At 47.2% G+C, this 19,079-nt stretch overlaps 1 protein-coding gene across 1 annotated transcript; it reads left to right on the top strand.

Moving 5' to 3' along the window:
• The first annotated feature begins 7,003 nt into the window (after positions 1-7,003).
• CTR9 (CTR9 homolog, Paf1/RNA polymerase II complex component) lies at positions 7,004-16,863 on the top strand. Its single transcript, XM_053449622.1, has 25 exons — positions 7,004-7,100; positions 8,038-8,136; positions 8,525-8,764; positions 8,951-9,068; positions 9,398-9,487; positions 9,832-9,980; positions 10,073-10,180; positions 10,624-10,731; positions 10,970-11,206; positions 11,405-11,494; positions 11,738-11,866; positions 11,989-12,172; positions 12,337-12,425; positions 12,670-12,855; positions 12,963-13,050; positions 13,241-13,389; positions 13,471-13,587; positions 13,703-13,848; positions 14,016-14,087; positions 14,180-14,315; positions 14,637-14,783; positions 15,367-15,524; positions 15,728-15,809; positions 16,044-16,159; positions 16,435-16,863. The coding sequence occupies exons 1-25, from the start codon at positions 7,056-7,058 to the stop codon at positions 16,793-16,795; spliced, it is 3,444 nt and encodes a 1,147-aa protein (XP_053305597.1). The 5' UTR covers positions 7,004-7,055; the 3' UTR covers positions 16,796-16,863.
• The last annotated feature ends 2,216 nt before the right edge of the window (positions 16,864-19,079 follow it).

Raw genomic sequence — 19,079 nt, 5'->3', positions numbered from 1 at the left:
GAAATATTAGCAACCCCCGGGGCATTCGCTGACACGGGAGGACAAGGGGGCGGGCAAATATTAGTAAAGTTACCCCAGGGGCATCTGCCGACAGAGGAGGACTAGGGGGGCCGAGCCGGGGGTGCGTTGTTAGACCCGTGTAATAATTGGTAGGTTCCATTCTATGTATAACTGACAGGGACTTGGCTCACAAGCTGGCAATCTAATCTCCGTTCTATAACAGGGACACGTGACTCTTTGCCCCCGGACGCTTTAAAGTCCCGGAATGTTTATTTACAGGATGACTGCGCTACTGCTACTGTTAGCAAAACCGCACCGTTTGAAATGTTTGGCTACGGTTGGCGTTTTTTCGCGATGTAACAATTTGCCGGCTTTATTTTCGTTTGGGGGCCGGGCTGCCTGTGCCGAGTATTTATCCTGCGGGATGCATAGAAAGACAAATCCCAAATAAGAGATTCCAGTCGGTGCCGGAAATCCTAAATATTAGCAGCCGGTACATTGTTTATTCCGACCCGGCTTTACCCTTTCAGCGCCATTGGCTGCTCACCCTTCTGGAACTGAAGCGGTTAAGACTCTGGATTAGGGAAGGTTAATGTCACCGGGTAATTGGGCCGAGTCTTTCCGGTGCCTCCGCCGTCACATCTATCGTTCTGGGAAGATATCGTGGAATATTTAGGTTACTCAGACGCGCAGCGCGCCCCAGACCCCAAACACTCCGCTCGGAAGTCAACAAACTCTGGGGATATCGATAAACAAACCGCCGAGAACGTTTAAACCGCCGGGACCTGCCTTAACTCAACCCATCCTAAAACAAGACACAAAAACGCTCAGCTTTTCACCAGAAACACAAATTCTGCAAAAAACTGCGGGAAACGAGTAGATCTGCAAGACGTGCGTCCCGGGACCTGAGATTTACGTCACTCACTCTAATCCCCGGTGCACGACTCGGAGGCGCTGAGTCCGGTCCCTGGAGATCACGCGTCTCGGGTGCTGAAACGGTTAGAGACCAGTCCCTTTCAACTCAAAAGTAATAGTTATGGAACAGTCTCCCAGCAGAGGTGGTAGAGGGTAATACAGTGAGGGGATTAAACATGCATGGGATAGACATACGGCTCCTCAATCTGAGACGAGACCAACGACTGATTAAGGTATTAAGGAACGGACGACTAAATGGGGCTGACAGGGGCCGACGGGGGCCGATCAGCTGGCAGGTTGTGGGTTTTTGGGCATTTAAGAAAAAATAAAAGCAAACAGCAGAGAGAGAGGCAGAGGAACCGGCAAGGTCTCCCCCCAATTCCCAACTGGAATGGAACCATTGCGCAGGTTCTCGGCACGCGGGGATTAAACGCTCTGCGGTTTGGGGGTCTCTGAAAGCTTGCCCTCCATGCACTCGTAGATCGCGGCCGGGTCGCTGAGAAAAGGTCTCCTCTGGGGCTCGATGCGCTCTATAATATCTCTATAATGGGGTAATAATAATTACACGGACAGACAGAGGGTCCTTTTTTCTGCCCCTGACACTTTGTTCCTACCCCAACAGCTCTGAGAACATTAAAATCACATAAAACACACGCGAGGGGTTAAAATAACAGGAACTTTCCAGCTTGTGATCAGATTCTCATAGCGACGAAGTCACCGAAATAAAACTCAAGCAGCCAAGTAACAGCAAAGGTCACGGCGACAAATTTAGAATTCTCTTCATTTCTGTGACATCTCTTTCAAATCCAGATGTTATCGGCCCAAAAAAAACCGAGCCGGCAAGCGGAGGACAAACAGCCGACGCATTTCTACAGATCGGCAGGAAAACGTTTCATTGTTTTTCTAGGACTCCAGAAAATATCTGCGGCTCGGTGGAAAGACGTTTCGCGCGACCCGAGAGGTCATCAGTTTCTCGAGAGCTCGTTTCTTTCTACTCAAACTTCGTTTTTATGATCTTGGGGGATAGGAGAGCTGGGGATGGTTGCAGCAGCAAAGGGGGCCCTAAGTATGGCCCTCCATAGGGCCCCTCTGGAACCTCGCTCCTATACACAGTGCTGGGGCCTTTAAACTCAGTTAGGACCAATAAAGATTTAACTCGTCACGTCTGACACTTTAATTCCTGAAATCAGAGCCGGACTGGCGATGAAGAGGTGGCCCTAGCACTTTAATCAAAAGCTAGAGAGAAAGTAGAAGGATTCCACTTTTTTAACCTAAATTACTAAGTTACTGAGCTACTGTGTTACTAAGCTAGTATGTTACTAAGTTCTGCACCTGATCCATGCTGGAGGTATCTAAGGGTCGGGGAGAGCTGGGGGGATGAGAATGTCCATGCTGGGGGTATCTAAGGGTCGAGGAGAGCTGGGGAGATGAGAATGTCCATGCTGGGGGTATCTAAGGGTCGAGGAGAGCTGGGGAGATGAGAATGTCCATGCTGGGGGTATCTAAGGGTCGAGGAGAGCTGGGGAGATGAGAATGTCCATGCTGGAGGTATCTAAGGGTCGAGGAGAGCTGGGGAGATGAGAATGTCCATGCTGGAGGTATCTAAGGGTCGAGGAGAGCTGGGGAGATGAGAATGTCCATGCTGGGGGTATCTAAGGGTCGAGGAGAGCTGGGGAGATGAGAATGTCCATGCTGGAGGTATCTAAGGGTCGAGGAGAGCTGGGGAGATGAGAATGTCCATGCTGGGGGTATCTAAGGGTCGAGGAGAGCTGGGGAGATGAGAATGTCCATGCTGGAGGTATCTAAGGGTCGAGGAGAGCTGGGGAGATGAGAATGTCCATGCTGGAGGTATCTAAGGGTCGAGGAGAGCTGGGAAGATGAGAATGTCCATGCTGGGGGTATCTAAGGGTCGGGGAGAGCTGGGGAGATGAGAATGTCCATGCTGGGGGTATCTAAGGGTCGGGGAGAGCTGGGGAGATGAGAATGTCCATGCTGGGGGTATCTAAGGGTCGAGGAGAGCTGGGAAGATGAGAATGTCCATGCTGGAGGTATCTAAGGGTCGGGGAGAGCTGGGGAGATGAGAATGTCCATGCTGGGGGTATCTAAGGGTCGAGGAGAGCTGGGGAGATGAGAATGTCCATGCTGGGGGTATCTAAGGGTCTAGGAGAGCTGGGGAGATGAGAATGTCCATGCTGGGGGTATCTAAGGGTCGAGGAGAGCTGGGGAGATGAGAATGTCCATGCTGGAGGTATCTAAGGGTCGGGGAGAGCTGGGAAGATGAGAATGTCCATGCTGGGGGTATCTAAGGGTCGAGGAGAGCTGGGGAGATGAGAATGTCCATGCTGGAGGTATCTAAGGGTCGGGGAGAGCTGGGGAGATGAGAATGTCCATGCTGGGGGTATCTAAGGGTCGAGGAGAGCTGGGGAGATGAGAATGTCCATGCTGGAGGTATCTAAGGGTCGGGGAGAGCTGGGGAGATGAGAATGTCCATGCTGGAGGCATCTAAGGGTCGAGGAGAGCTGGGGAGATGAGAATGTCCATGCTGGAGGTATCTAAGTATTTAATATCAAACAGCAGATTTATTATTATTATCTTTTATTTATTTGATTCTCCTCCATATTATTCATTTAGAAGTGCAGAGGAAGACAGAGATTAACGGTTTAAATTGCAAATCTGCTTTCCTTGGACAAAATACAGGAAAAACAAGCATTTTGATTTATTCTAGGAGCAAGTGGATCAACAGAACAATGTTTTCCCAGCTGAGGTCCAAAGACAAATGGAGTTTTGCAAAATCCATGATTTCTGACACGTCACGTGGCTGGAAGTATTTTATTTTTGGCGGCAGTTGAAGGATTGGCAGTGATTTTGCTCGGCGCTGGTTCTTCTGCTCCTGAGAACGGCGCATCTTGACTGTAAGAAGACACGTGATTGGTTGGTCAAAGGGGAAATTAGATGCAAAATGACGCAGTAACAATGTATCGACAGATGTGTCGCATTCAAAGGTCCTCTGCTGTATCTAGCCCTGGAGGAGCCACCTCATTCGGACGGGTATTTGATTTGCTCCGATGTTTACGCCTGGACCGTCTACCCGTAGCTTTCTGAGATGCTGGTGAAGGAGGAGAAGAAGGACCTTTAATGTATGAAGCATAATATATACTGGAAAACCTCGTGCGATTGTAAGGCCTACACGTCACATCATACAGGAGCTCCAGCTCCAAACTCACCCAACCTCAAGAGATATCTATAGACTCTTCCCGTCAGAATACCCTGCTTAAAAATCTGCCCCGGTATTGGGGTGAGTGGCCGGATTCTCTTGGTTAGAGAAATCAGAGCATCCCGATCGGCGCTTTTTTCCCTGCTATATCACAGCTGTAATCCCTGCTTGAATACAGGTGACTTCACTCAGAATACCTCCTGACAAGTCATGGTTTAGATAAATACTGTCATTAAAGCTAAAGTCCTGGAATAGGATCTGTCGGATGGGTTAATATTTGGCGAGTTTTGGAGGTTTCCCGTTATGCTCTTGTTTTTTTATCGGTTTATGGTTGACATTCTGGGGTAATTACCGGCGTTTTGGGTTCTGTTCTGTATCAGGGATATCCTGCTTTCTTCTACCAACGTCCGTGCAAAAGGATCTTGTTGTGTTTCTTGACAGTGAAAGGTTGGTTCTCAGATCATTTCTTCCCATGATTTATGACCCCGGGCGGCAGGAGAGACAGGAATGCAGCGAAGCTCCGCGCCTCGGACAGAATGTAAGCAAAGGATTTGTACATCTGTGTTTGTCTCTCGAGTTAATGCAGCTTTGGTTTGTCTCCCGAGAGCAGAGAGAACGTTATTCAGTTCATTGGCCCCCAAAAAACCCCCAAGCTTAAGTTATTACCCCGCACTCTGCCGGCACGGCGGGTCACACTGTGCAAAAGATGGCAAATTAGAAGAAAAAGCACCGACAGCACCCCTTATGAACCAAAACCTCCAAACAACGGCCCGGTATCCTGACCAACGCCGACGGTCTGAGCCATAGGGGACCTGGGCGTAATTAAATGAGGTTTCATCACCAAGGTCCGGGTCACGTAGGCACGTTGTGGTTGGAACGTCGGCAGAGTAAAGGGGTCCGGAGCAGCCTAGAACCCCGTTACATTATCAGGTTCTCCGTCCCGATCACTTCTGTTTACGCGTTCTTATTTCTATGAATAGTAAAGTAATTCAGAGATCTGAGCGTAACGCGTTCCCTGACGCTCTATAAACAGCCCACCGGCGCGTTATTACTCAGCGTATCCGTCATTTCCGTGGAAAGTAAAGAGACATCAGGAGCGCGGATCTGCATAAACACAACACATGGACACATTATCGGGGCCGTAGAACCCCGTGATACCCTCGTAGGGGAGGAAAGAGGGACTGGTCAACCAAACAGGGACTCATGGGGTGTATGTAAATTTGGGTAATACTTCATTCTCTCTGAAACCTTTATTATCCTGAAAGTCTCTGTGTTTTTTCTCGTCGTCTCGCGACTGCCCCCTAGAGTTGGACTCACAGAATTTTCTTTTTCTAGGTAAACTGAATTGTGATAGATTGCAAGCTTTGCAGACCACGGGGTCGTTTCTTGCAGCATTCCTGACACAGAACAGGTGGAATGATTTAGAATTTGTGGTCTGGCAGCCATCGCTGACCATTTGGTGATGATATGCCACGTATCCTATCGCTTCACTGCAACATTTAAATCCCCCGGTAGGGAATGAGCGGACCCCGAGGATCTTGAAACATTAACCCTTCAATAGCCCATTGTGAAGGTTCTATGTAGTGACTCGCCAAATGGCTGTAATACATCTTGGAAACCTTGACTTTGTCATTATGTAAAGATACACTTAATGGAGTCACCTGCATTCAAGCAGGGATATCAACCACAAAATACTGAGGGCAGCTCCAGACTGCGTGACCCCAAGAATCTGCCCCTGAGAGTTTGCAGGCCTGACGGTAAATAATCAGGAACAGACATGCCAAAAGTCACCATGCAATCCCCCTATTAAGTATTAAAAATCATGGGGGTAAAATGCAGAATTATTACTGTATTTCCATTATTATAAGGGTTATTAGTGATACATATTAACCGAATACTATTATTATTTATAGTTAATAGTGTTACATAGTATGCATCGTTATTATAAGGGTTATTAGTGATACATATTAACCGATTACTATTATTATTTATAGTTAATAGTGATACACAGTATCCATCGTTATTATAAGGGTTATTAGTGATACATATTAACCGATTACTATTATTATTTATAGTTAATAGTGATACACAGTATCCATCGTTATTATAAGGGTTATTAGTGATACATAATATCTGCTTTTTATTATTATTTATAGTTAATAGTGATACACAGTATTCATCGTTATTAGGGTTATTAGTGATACATATTAACCGATTATTATTATTATTTATAGTTAATAGTGTTACATAGTATGCATCGTTATTATAAGGGTTATTAGTGATACATATTAACGGATTATTATTATTATTTATAGTTAATAGTGATACATAGTATGCATTGTTATTATAAGGGTTATTAGTGATACATATTAACCGATTACTATTATTATTTATAGTTAATAGTGATACACAGTATTCATCGTTATTATAAGGGTTATTAGTGATACATATTAACCGATTACTATTATTATTTATAGTTAATAGTGATACACAGTATTCATCGTTATTATAAGGGTTATTAGTGATACATAATATCTGCTTTTTATTATAATTATTATAGAAGTCATTAGTGATACATACTGTAGTATCTACCATTTTTGTTAGAGTAATTATTGATCGCTAATATGTTTATTGTATTATTCTTCTGCTTCTTCTTGTTATTCTTCTTATTATTACAGAGGTGTAACAGGCAGACTCCGATTAATAATCAGACTTTAATTAAAAAGAAACCTCCAAATCTCCCTGTCTGGGTGCAAGATGTCCCAGGCTTAAAGTAACCAATAAAATGGCCGCGCCCCTCCTATCCGGCGACACTCTTTTCCCGGGAGGATGTGGCTAGAGACTGAGGACGTGACATCACTTCCGGTGTGTGGATTGTCCGCTCTGAGTCGCCGTCCGCAGCTGGGGGACGCTCGGAGCAAGCAGGATGTCGCGCGGCAGCATTGAGATCCCTCTCCGGGACACGGACGAGGTGAGAGGGGGCAGCATAGGAAGAGTTATCCCCCCCCAGTCCTGCACCCCAGTGTGACCTCTGACCTCATCCCCCGAATTACCTGCACTAGCTCCTCATTTATTGGCGGCTCCCCTGTGCCCCTCCAGAAGTTCTTGTGAAATAACTTTGGCCCTGAGTTCCCAATAATTCCCTAACTTACCTCAGTTCCCCCAAAACTGTTCCCGCCCCCTGCAGAGAAGGCCCCAAATACCTGACCTTTCCCCCCTAACAGGACACAAGTCCCCAGCAGCTGACCTCTGACCCCTAATAAGTCTATAGGTGATGGCATTCGACGTCTTGTCCAACTTCTAAACGTTTAGGGCTCTATCCCGTCAAGAGACTGTGTTCTGGGGGTCCGACCACCGTTCCATTACGCCTGTCATTATAGATGACGTGGGCCGGCCAGAAACAGCTGAGGACCACTTAAGGATTTGATGCAAAAAGCGTGGAAAATAAGGTTACTTTTGGTTAATGAGCAGTACAGGTAACGGGGAGGGGAATAAGAGCCGTATAAATGGAAAAGTTACCTTCCCGGGGTCTCTGTGCTCCGCAGAACAACTTCACGTGTCTGCGGTCTGGAGGAGGGCGATTCTCTGCGAATATCTGTTATTTTCATGACATCATCAGTGAAAGCGGATAAATGACAGCATTAAGCAGCAGTGGTAATTTGAATGGTGGAAACAGCGCATATAACTATGACATCATACCTCACTGATGAATACGCTAATCAGCGGTGTGCCAGTGTGTGGATGATAGGCAGGTGACCTGATGCCACGTTTTCTCCTGGCACTCAGAGGGTGGCGTTTACCGGCAGCAACGTTACCCGTGTGTGAAGCTGTACCCGTGTGTGAAGCTGTACCCGTGGCTGTGTAAGTGTTCAGACGGTAATAACGGTTTCTGCCGCTGCTCTTCGCAGGTCATCGAGCTCGACTTCGATCAGTTACCGGAGGGAGATGAAGTGATCAGCATCCTCAAGCAGGAGCACACGCAGCTGCACATATGGATCGCTTTAGCGGTGAGTTCGCTGAGTGTCCCCCCCCAAAACACTGAACCTTCCGCCCCGCTTCACTATGGGGGCAACTTGCTGTAGGTCACTAGATTTTAGAGCTTTTTGGGTGAAAATCCTTGATTAAATTTACTTGTCTGGCATTTGTAATTTTTTATATTTTTATTGTTCTTGTTGAAATGTTTGTTAATAGACGGCCGGGGGGACGTGTCAGAGGTTCTTCACGTGTGTGCGTGATGGAATAGCTGAAGGGTCCGGAACTCTGCAGGGGGTGGTCGGGGGGGTTTATTAGCAGTTGCTGGACGGAACCATCGTGGGAATTATCCGAGGATCGGGTTTTTTCTGTGAAGTTCACGCGCCGTATAACGATCCCCCCCCCCCCCGTTTCTCCCTCTAGTTGGAATACTACAAGCAGGGGAAGACGGAGGATTTCGTGAAGCTGCTGGAAGCGGCTCGCATCGATGGAAACTTAGATTATCGGGACCACGAAAAAGACCAGATGACCTGTCTGGACACGCTGGCCGCCTATTATGTGCAGCAGGCCCGCAAGGAAAAGAACAAGGACAACAAGAAAGAGTTGATCACGCAGGCCACGCTGCTGTACACGATGGCCGATAAAATCATCATGTATGACCAGGTAACCTGCGCTTTATGGAACCGGATTATACGACAATAAAGCGAGATTCATTCACAGGCTGCACGCAGTTATTACTAATTACCACCAGCGGGGCGAAACGGCTTTATTCAAACGCTAATAAGCGTAAAATGTCCGGCTTTGTCCCAAAATCTCTTCTAATAAAGTATGTTTTTACTCCCAAACCAGAACCACTTGCTGGGGAGAGCCTGCTTCTGTCTGCTGGAAGGAGACAAGATGGACCAGGCCGACGCTCAGTTCCATTTTGTGCTCAACCAGTCGCCAAATAACATTCCAGCTCTGCTCGGTAAGAAACGCGGCCGTGGGCCCTACCGGTACTGGTACCGGGGAGAGGATGGTAAAGGGATGGCCGGCAGGCGGTCAGGGAAGCGAACCTAGTTGCCGGTCTGCAATCTTTGAGGAGATTCTGTGACTTCCAGCGCGTTCCTTCTTGTGGCTGGACTCTGAAATGAAGCCAGCAGCACCCTGTCGGGGTCCTCGGGGGTCGTTATCGCATCTGCCTTGCGGTGGGGGAAGGGTTTAGTCTCACAATATAAGATATTTTTTGGGTTTAATTTTAACGACTTTTTGTCTTGTTTGATGTTTCCTCAATATATATATGTCTTCCCTTTTTAGGCAAAGCCTGTATTTCCTTTAACAAGAAGGACTACAGAGGGGCTCTGGCCTACTACAAGAAAGCCCTGCGGACCAACCCAGGCTGTCCGGGTGAGCCTTTCCACTCGTGCCGGAAATATTCATTGAGAATAATGACCACGGGCGCTTCCCGTATTATTTCACTCTAGATTCGTTTTCCTAAAGGTCGCTCCGTGTATCGAATAGAAAATTATTTGGATTTACGTTAAAAAATAGGCCCTTTAATGACACAATTGTTTGTAAGTAAATTGTAATAATGTCCAAGGGGCCACAGGCAGTTCAGTGGCTGGCTGAGGGTTCTAGGATTTACTGTAACACCGTTGAGGTGTTATGGAGAGCAGGCAGGTCTGGTTGACTCGAACGTGGATAGCCTCCTTACTGTTCTGCTTTTGACCGTCTTGCTGTTTATCTTGCAGCGGGGGTCAGGTTAGGTATGGGTCACTGCTTTGTGAAGCTGAACAAGCTGGATAAAGCCCGCCTGGCGTTTGGACGAGCCCTGGACCTGAACCCCACGTGTGTTGGTGCCTTGGTCGGTTTGGCCGTCCTGGAGCTTAACAACAAAGAGGTCGGGTCTATTGTGATTATTCTTTACGCGTCTCTTGTTTTCTGCCGCTGTGCATGTAAATGATTGAAAGACGTTGTGATTCTTCCCCACAGGCCGACTCGATTAAAAATGGTGTCCAGTTACTGTCCAAAGCCTACACGATAGACCCAAGCAACCCCATGGTCCTGAACCATTTGGCTAATCACTTCTTCTTCAAGAAGGTGAGATAAATGAAGGTCCTCCATCACTGTCCACGTGTTAATTTCAGAAGTTGTCCCGTTTACCTGCTCTGCATGTCGGTTTTGCCTTACAATACATTTGATTAATCGTTTCCGGTACCGTGAGATGAAGTGTGCGTTCGTCTGTATCCGTTCCTTTTTGCAGGTTGTGCTCCGCTGACAACGCTGCCTTTCTCGGCCGACGCATTTCACAGAATAGTCAATTATTTGGGGATATAAATTGAACGATATGAGGACTTTTGCATGATTTTCTCTGTCAGCACTTATTTATCAATGTAACCAAATATTCATACTCTGGTTATTAAGTTTTACAGTCCAGTTAAACGAAGCACAGGAAAGCTTTAGCTCATGTACCTGGCATGTTTGGATGAGCCGCGTGGTCGCTGACGCTTTGTGTGCTGATGGGGTATGTGTGTCTTTCGCAGGATTACAGCAAAGTGCAGCACCTCGCCCTCCACGCGTTTCACAATACCGAGGTGGAAGCCATGCAGGCGGAAAGCTGCTACCAGCTGGCCCGCTCCTTCCACGTGCAGGTAAGAGAGGACTGGCGGGTTTTCACTGACAGGTAGGGGGTAGTACCTGCGGTTTGGGCTCCACAGGGCCGGCTGTCAGCGGTTGGTCTGTGGCCCCGGTGTCCTGCTTTAGCTGCTTCCATAAAATAGATTTAAGTTGGTGAGAAAATAAGAGCGTTTGAGTAATGACAGCAGTTTTATTTATGCACGTTGTGCCCGCGGGTTGTGGTCTGGCGGTCACTTTCTTTTTGTTTTCCAGGAGGACTATGACCAGGCCTTTCAGTATTACTACCAGGCTACGCAGTTCGCTGCCGCCTCGTTTGTCCTCCCGTTCTTTGGTTTGGGCCAAATGTACATTTACAGAGGTGACAAGGAGAATGCTGCTCAGTGCTTTGAGAAGGTGCTAAAGGCTTATCCCAACAACTACGAGACCATGAAGATCCTGGGATCTCTGTACGCGGCATCGGACGACCAGGAAAAACGGGACATTGCAAAGGTCGGTGTCGGCTAACGCAACGTTCCTGAGATCTGTTGAAATGGCCACGAAGAGCTTGCACGCGTCTGGCTTCTGAATTGCCTTGGCTTCTATCCCACGATTCCTTTGATGCCCTGGCATTTGATTGGTCCCGGTAGGACCAGAAACGGTGAAAATCCACGTGTACTCCTTTTTTATTAAGACTTTTAATTTTTGTAGAGCCACTTGAAGAAGGTGACGGAGCAGTACCCGGATGACGTGGAGGCCTGGATAGAATTGGCCCAGATCCTAGAACAGACGGATATTCAGGTAGGGCCGTCTCTGGATGCTGGAATCGGTTCACTTGGATGGTGGTGCTTGACGTTGTTATGGGTTCTGGCCGAGCTCGCTGGGTTGGCGCAGAGTTTCTTTTATTTTGACCTTTGGTGCCATCTCGGAAGCGCTACGTCTTCTCCCAGCACCTTGTTTTAATCATTGTGCTTTGTGTGTCGACAAACTATCCTGTTTTATGTTGTGGGTTCTGTCCGAGCTCACTTTGTCTTGTGTTTCCAGAATGCCTTGTCCGCCTATGGCACGGCCACCCGCATCCTGCAGGAGAAGGTCCAGGCTGACGTCCCTCCGGAGATCCTTAATAATGTGGGCGCTCTTCATTTTCGGCTGGGAAACTTGGGAGAGGCGAAGGTACCGATCTGTGTGTTTATGATGTCAATGATTGTCCTGTTTGTGCTTTGCTGCTTATTATCTGGCCGTATCCCACACTGACTCTTACTTACAGACTTTCCATTCTTTCCTGGTGATTCTAGAAATACTTTGTGGCGTCTCTGGATCGCGCCAAGGCTGAGGCGGAGCACGACGAGCATTATTACAATGCCATCTCAGTCACCACTACCTATAACCTGGCGCGGCTGTACGAGTCCCTGTGTGAATTCCACGAGTCCGAGAAGCTCTATAAGAATATTCTGAGGGAGCATCCAAATTACGTGGATTGTAAGTGTCCTGGGGGACCTGTCCGATGTTCTGAGCTCTTCACCCGATGAGTGTATTTTTCTGTTAGATGGACCAAGCCTGGCCTTTTTTACATCTTTTTGTGACGTTTTCGCCTCCTGCTGTATCATGCAACCTATTGTTTAGTGTTTTTTAAATTATTTTAGGCTATTTACGTCTTGGTGCCATGGCCAGAGACAAAGGAAACTTCTACGAGGCCTCCGACTGGTTTAAAGAAGCTCTTCAGATCAATCAGGTAGGAAGACGTTTCTGTTCACTGTCTCTGATGTGGCGAAAGGAGCTGCCCTCGGAAATATAGCTTTAAGGCTAACGCTAAATTTCAGGAGCGCAGTGAGATCCGGTTTGGGTAACGATGTTTGAAAGGCTTGGGATGTTCTTGGTCTTAGACAAATCTCACATGCCATGAACTGAGTGATGGTAGCCATTCCTCCGTGTCGGATGACTGCATGGATGTTTATTACTCTGCTGTCGTGTTGCAGGATCACCCGGATGCCTGGTCTTTGATTGGGAACCTGCATTTGGCGAAACAGGAATGGGGTCCGGGCCAGAAGAAGTTTGAGCGAATTTTAAAGCAGCCTTCAACTCAGAACGACACGTATTCCATGCTGGCCCTGGGCAACGTGTGGCTGCAGACGCTGCACCAGCCCACACGCGATCGGGAGAAGGTGCGTTCTGTGGGGTTTATCTTATTATTTACAAGATCTGCGAGAGATTAGATGTGGGCCACAGAAAGTTACCGCCAGGCTGATCAGCCGCTGTTTATTTCCAACAGGAAAAACGTCATCAGGACCGAGCGCTGGCCATTTATAAACAGGTCCTGAGGAACGATCCCAAGAATCTGTACGCAGCAAACGGCATCGGTGAGTATGCGGCAAACGGCATCGGTGAGTGTGCCGGTCGGCAGCGCGTTATCCGTGGCAGCAAATGAAACAATTGGGATTTCCCTGCTTGCTGCCTCATCTGGCCGAAGCGGGCGACCGGTGATCCCTCTCATTCCGCGCAGGCTCTGTGTAAGTAGCAAGAAGGCTGACTTTCTTTGTTTCATTCAAGGGGCTGTTTTGGCTCATAAGGGGTACGTGAGAGAGGCACGTGACGTGTTTGCCCAGGTCAGAGAAGCCACTGCCGATATCAGCGATGTTTGGCTGAATCTTGCGCACATCTACGTGGAGCAGAAACAATACATCAGCGCCGTTCAGATGGTAAGAATTATACACTGATCATGCCAGACATTAAAGGGGGGCACATAAAACAGGGTCTGATCCTCGCTTTCCTCTCATCAGTATGAAAACTGTCTACGGAAGTTCTACAAACACCAGAACACCGAGGTTCTCCTGTACCTGGCCCGGGCGCTCTTCAAATGCGGGAAGCTGCAGGAGTGCAAGCAGATTCTGCTCAAGGTAATCGCCGACCCGAGCTTTACTCAGACCTGTTCTTCGGTCGGTATCCGCGTGGTGACCATGCGCGTGCAACCGCTCGTTCATTGTATAAAACAGTGTTTTGATGCGATTCCAGGCACGTCACGTGGCTCCCAATGATTCCGTCCTGATGTTTAATGTGGCTTTAGTCCTTCAGCGACTGGCAACGTCCGTGTTGAAGGATGAGAAGAGTAACCTGAAGGAGGTACTGAATGCGGTGAAGGAGCTGGAGTTGGCTCATAGGTAAGGTGACGTTCACGTAAGGAAACGGATCCTAGCTCACCTGCCCTGGTGGGGGTGTCATATGAAGCCTTCCTGATCAGATTGTTCCCATCTTTAGAGAAGACCTCTGAGGTCTCGTCGGGGAAATACTAATGGGCTATTCATCAAATATTCTCCTTTCATTTTAGATACTTCAATTACTTGAGCAAAGTCGGAGATAAGATGAGATTTGATTTGGCCCTGGCAGCCACGGAAGCCAGGTGAGGTCCTTCTGCCATTTTGGTCAAGCAGCTTATTTCAGTTCCTTAATGAGGTTTTAAACTTTTTTCTTTTAATGTTTTCCGCGTTTCAGGCAATGCTCCGATCTCCTGAGTCAGGCTCAGTACCACGTAGCCCGCGCTCGCAAACAGGACGAGGAGGAGAAGGAGCTCCGCGCCAAGCAGGAGCAAGAGAAAGAACTTCTGCGCCAGAAGCTGCTGAAAGAGCAGGTTAGTTTACCAGCGGAGGCTCTTATTACCCCGCAGCCTGTCTGACCCTTTGCGTTTTGGGAAGCAGGGTCCATGATATGCGTTCGGTGGAGACGACTTTTCCATGTGTTGACACGCCGCGTCCCGGGCCGTAGATTTTCATCTGATCCTCGTATCCCGGCTGCTGTCGTCGGGTTTGTCTCATCCCTCCATGAACTCGGTTACGTGTAGAGAGGTGAAAATCCCGCGTGGCAGCCGGCGGCGACTGTAGCCTCAGAACACGGGCTGTACTCGCGCTCGTTAAAAGTCTAACCCGTTCGCCATCTTTGCGTTTTCCTTCAGGAAGAGAAGCGTCTCAGGGAAATCGAGGAGCAGAAGAAGCTGCTGGAGCAGAGAGCTCAGTTCGTGGAGAAAACCAAAAATATCCTGACGTTTTCCGGGGAGATGGATACCCCCAAAGAGAAGAAGCGCGGAGGGGGCGGCGGACGGGTTCGTGTTTATTATAACCTTTATTACACAGCAAGCTTACAGGCCGTGTCTGTGTGTATATATTATATATGTGTATAATATATGTGTATGTATATATATATATGTGCTGACTGCCCCGTTTAAATTGTACAGCGCTGCAGAATTTGTTGGCGCTTTGTAAATGATGATATGAGAGGTGTGCGCGGGTTTATGCAATGAATCTTTTCTGTGCTGGAGCGGTATATTTAAACCACTGTAAATCTGTGTGTCGCTGTCCCCCGGCGCGGTGTAACCTGCATGGGGTATAAAGCTATAAATGCTAACGATCTCGGACTTTGTTTGTTAAAACCTCTGGCTGGACTTTGAGGAGATTTCCGCCTGGTCTCAGGTCAGACTGCAGAAACGCGCGCTTTACTCTGTAATCGCCGTCTCGCGTTTTTTGCCTGCCAGTTCTGATTATTGTAGATATTCTAGATTGTGAAATTTTTAATCTGTGAGGTGTAGTCCGGTCAGGCTGATATCCAGCAGTTGCTGACCTGAACACATCAAGTCTAATCTGTGGCCAAAACGCGCCAACTGAGACGATTTTTACTTTTTGTTCCAGAAATCGAAAAAAACTGGTGAATTTGACGAGTTTGTTAATGATAACTCCGACGAGGAACTGCTTCCCAGAAAGAAAAAGAAAAAGCGAGCCAACAGCAGCGATCACGAGGGAGGAGAGGAAAGAGAGGGAGACAAGAAGAAGAGGAAGCGGAAGCGCAGGTAACATGCGCAGGACGTAGGGTGCTGCGTCTGATGTCATAAGTGGGGGGTCTCTGTCTTCCTGGTCCGGTCCGGGTGGGGGACCCATTTAAATGGCTTATTGGACATATACCTCCTGGTACAGAATATGCGCAGGACGCGTAAAACGATGCTAAACTCTGGGGGTGAGGAAACCTCTCTAAATGTCTACATCTGCCCCTTAGACCCCAGGCAGGCGAGGGATCTGATGATGATGATGAGCAAGCGCCGCAAGCCAAGAAACGCCAGCCTAAAAAGAAACAAATGGTACGTGTGGGGGTTCATCAGGATCGTATGAAAGAAAACATTGAATTAACTTTGAGAGAAGGCGGCTGAACTATATGTCGTTTGTTACGATATGATTAGAGCAGCCGCAGCCTCATTCGTAGAATCTTCCGGCACCCTTTAGTTCTGAACCTGTGTGTCTTGCATTAAAATGGGAGGCTTAGATTTGGTGATTCTCTCCAAAAGTCACAACCAATATTCTGTGCTCCCTTTCAGGCCATCAAACAGGACCGTACCCCACCGTCCATGCGAGGGAAGATCAAATCTAAAGCCATCATATCCTCCAGCGATGACTCCTCTGATGAAGACAAACTCAAGATTGCAGATGAAGGGTAAGGACGTTCCGTATCTATTTGGTTCAAGGTTTTTGTTTGGACTTTGTGTGGACCTGATAAACGTCCCAGAGCTGCCGTCTGACAGCTTTGTGTAGTCGCGAAAGCACTGACTCGGTCTCAACCTCGTCGAGTCCAGGAGGAAGCGATTTATACCTAAAGCTCCGCCGCTAGAACCCAAACGTCATAAAAACATCACGAAGGGTTTAATAGCGGGTTTTTAATTCACATTTTCTTGTCTTTTGTTGCTAAGTAACCATTTATTTTGTCTCTAGGAACGCTAGGAACAGCAACAGCGACTCGGATGACGGCCCAAGGAGACCGAAGAAGAAAATCATGTCTGACAGCGATTCCGACAATGCAAACAAATCCGGCAGCGAGGCCGGGAGCCACGGCCGGTCCCAACAGTCTGACGACTCCGATGATAACAACTGGGCGAGGAAGAGAAAGCGGTCCGACTCGGGATCGGATGCCGGCTCCGTGCAGTCCCGGAGAAGCCGTTCCGGGGGGTCGGACAATGAATCCCCCGCTGCTTCCGACAGAGGATCGGATAACGAAGGTTCGGGCAGAGCCTCCGGAAACGAATCCGAACGAGAAATGTCTAATAACGACCGTGGGTCTGACGACAGCGACTAACCGTCAGAACGCTTGCTGTGCTTTTGTACTTATTGTAAATATTTTTCACCGTCATCCAAAAAACAGAATGATTTCCAAGAACGGAAGCTGTGATCAGACACGAGTTCTGCTAACGATGTAAGGAATATCATCTCCGAACCTTGCTGAAGCAGAAAGTGGACTTTAAATGTAACAAAGTTGCCGAAATAACTTTACAAGCGACTGATCTTTCATGGAAATAATGCTCTGTGCAGTTTGAGTGAAGATAAACTTGTTTTTGTTCGGTTTTGGAATTTGCGGGTGGAATTGGCACCGTTCTTTTTTTTTTTTTTCTTCTACGTGAACGTACTTCATGTGAAATCATGCTGTTTTTTTTTCCCTTTTCTTTTTAAATACGAAGTCAATTGGAATTTCAAAAATAAAGCCCGTTATTTCCCCAACTCGATATCTTCAGTTTATTCACCATTTAGATTGGAAAAGTAACTAGCAGGTGCTGGCAGTCGGTACGTCACAGCGAAAGGCCGTTACCGATAAAGGCGGTGGTTCATGAAATTGTCGGCGATCTCTGCTGTCATCACCAGTAGGTTGATCATGGATCCAGTCCTGGCTTTTGGCGGCGAGGCGCAGAATTTTTATACTGAAATGTTAAAGTAGCAGTTCTGTAACTTCTTTCTTTAAAGATACCCGGAGAGGTTTTTGTTTTACTTGTATTTTTATTTTTGTTTAAAGTTGTAGCGTTTAGAGAACACTTTAAAGATCTTTGTTTTCAATAAACGGATTTGTTGCTATGTTGTAGCCCTGCTGTTTTTTGCTCCATAGCGGGTTTTAAAGTCCTGTTAGGTCAGATTACTGCCGTGGGGAGGCCAATCCACGCTTTCACTGCGCTTGTCGTTCATTTCCTTGATACTTTGTCATCGGCTCTAGGATTTTACGATCTGTAGCGTTTCTTTATACCTGCGCCTCCAGGCGTTGCTGAATTAGTTGTAGTTAATAACCCCGATCTCCCTTTTCAGAGACATCAGTAAGTGCAGCTGTTGCGTAGTTTGTTTCCCATTAAATTTCTTTACCAAAAATGTACTAAATGCCATGGCAACCAAGAGACTAGTAAAATCAGCAGGACCATTCCATTGGTTGCCACGGTGATATGTTTTCAGGTGATGAACCAGAAGATCCAGATTTAGCTTTTAACCCCATGAGTAACAATTCACTTTGGCCAATTTGTTTTATACAGAGATCAAATTTTGTAGCGCTGTACAATGGGTAGACAGGACATAATGTAACATTGACTGACAGGCAAGGAGGGTCCTGCTCAAACAAGCTTACAATCTCATAGCCATAGCTATATATATATATATATATATGCTAATCTAGTGAATGGGGTTTTGCGCCTTGGCGGGTGTTAATCGGGCAGCAGAATCCTCACCTTCCCCATCTTTAAACAGCTCAGAACAAACCCAAACAACCTTTGTGTGACCATCAGCTGCCCCCCCCCCATATTCAAAGTCTGTGTGCGGGGGGTTTAAATCCAAAACACTTACATACCCCATATACCTCTAGGAACAAAACAAGCTTGATGCTCTCTAGAGGCAGAGGGAGGTTTTCATGCACAGACCTCATTTCTTTGAGTGCATTATAGGTTTAATTACCATCCATTCCTGAATGAAGCATAATTCTGAACACTCATCACCATCCTACAAGCGAAAAGGCGTTTAAGAGCCCAACCAGGGTCTAATTTCACAGCTCAGAATCTGAAGGTTTCAGTTACGGGTAATTGTGTGTGTTACACACACACACAATCTGCTGGGCCAACACAAGCCCCACAAAACAGTAAAATGTACCCGAATGGGAGCAGAAATGTTACAAATGCAGCTTTCTGAAGATAGATTCACGCATTATACAAAGTAATTTTTAATAATTGTACTAAAGGACAAGAGGAAGGGGGGGGGGGTGTTCAGGGGTTGTAGAGCTTCATCTCACCTCCAAAAATGTAGGGACCGCAAAAAAAAAAAAAAAAAAAAAAAAAAAAAAAAAAAAAAAAAAAAAAAAGTTGGTGGCCACATGTTTATGGATAAAAGCCTCTTCTAAGAAACAGACTTTACAGCGGAAACCCCTCCCTACTTTGAGTGTAGAGGTTATACCCGCCGGGGAGCGCCAACCAAGGCGGGTGACCCACTTGTACCCATGCAACCCATGGCCGCTTGGAGAATCCCACCCTAACGCAAGGAGAACACTGAAGCCCAAGAACCCCAAAACGTATCCGCCCGCAGCAGCCAAACGGGGCGAGTTAAGTAGAGAGTCACACAGA

This window comes from Spea bombifrons, chromosome 10 (genome assembly GCF_027358695.1).
Source record: "Spea bombifrons isolate aSpeBom1 chromosome 10, aSpeBom1.2.pri, whole genome shotgun sequence".
NCBI lineage: Eukaryota > Metazoa > Chordata > Amphibia > Anura > Pelobatidae > Spea > Spea bombifrons.
The sequence above is the reverse complement of the archived record's forward strand: the minus strand, read 5'-3'. Positions and strand labels throughout refer to the sequence as shown.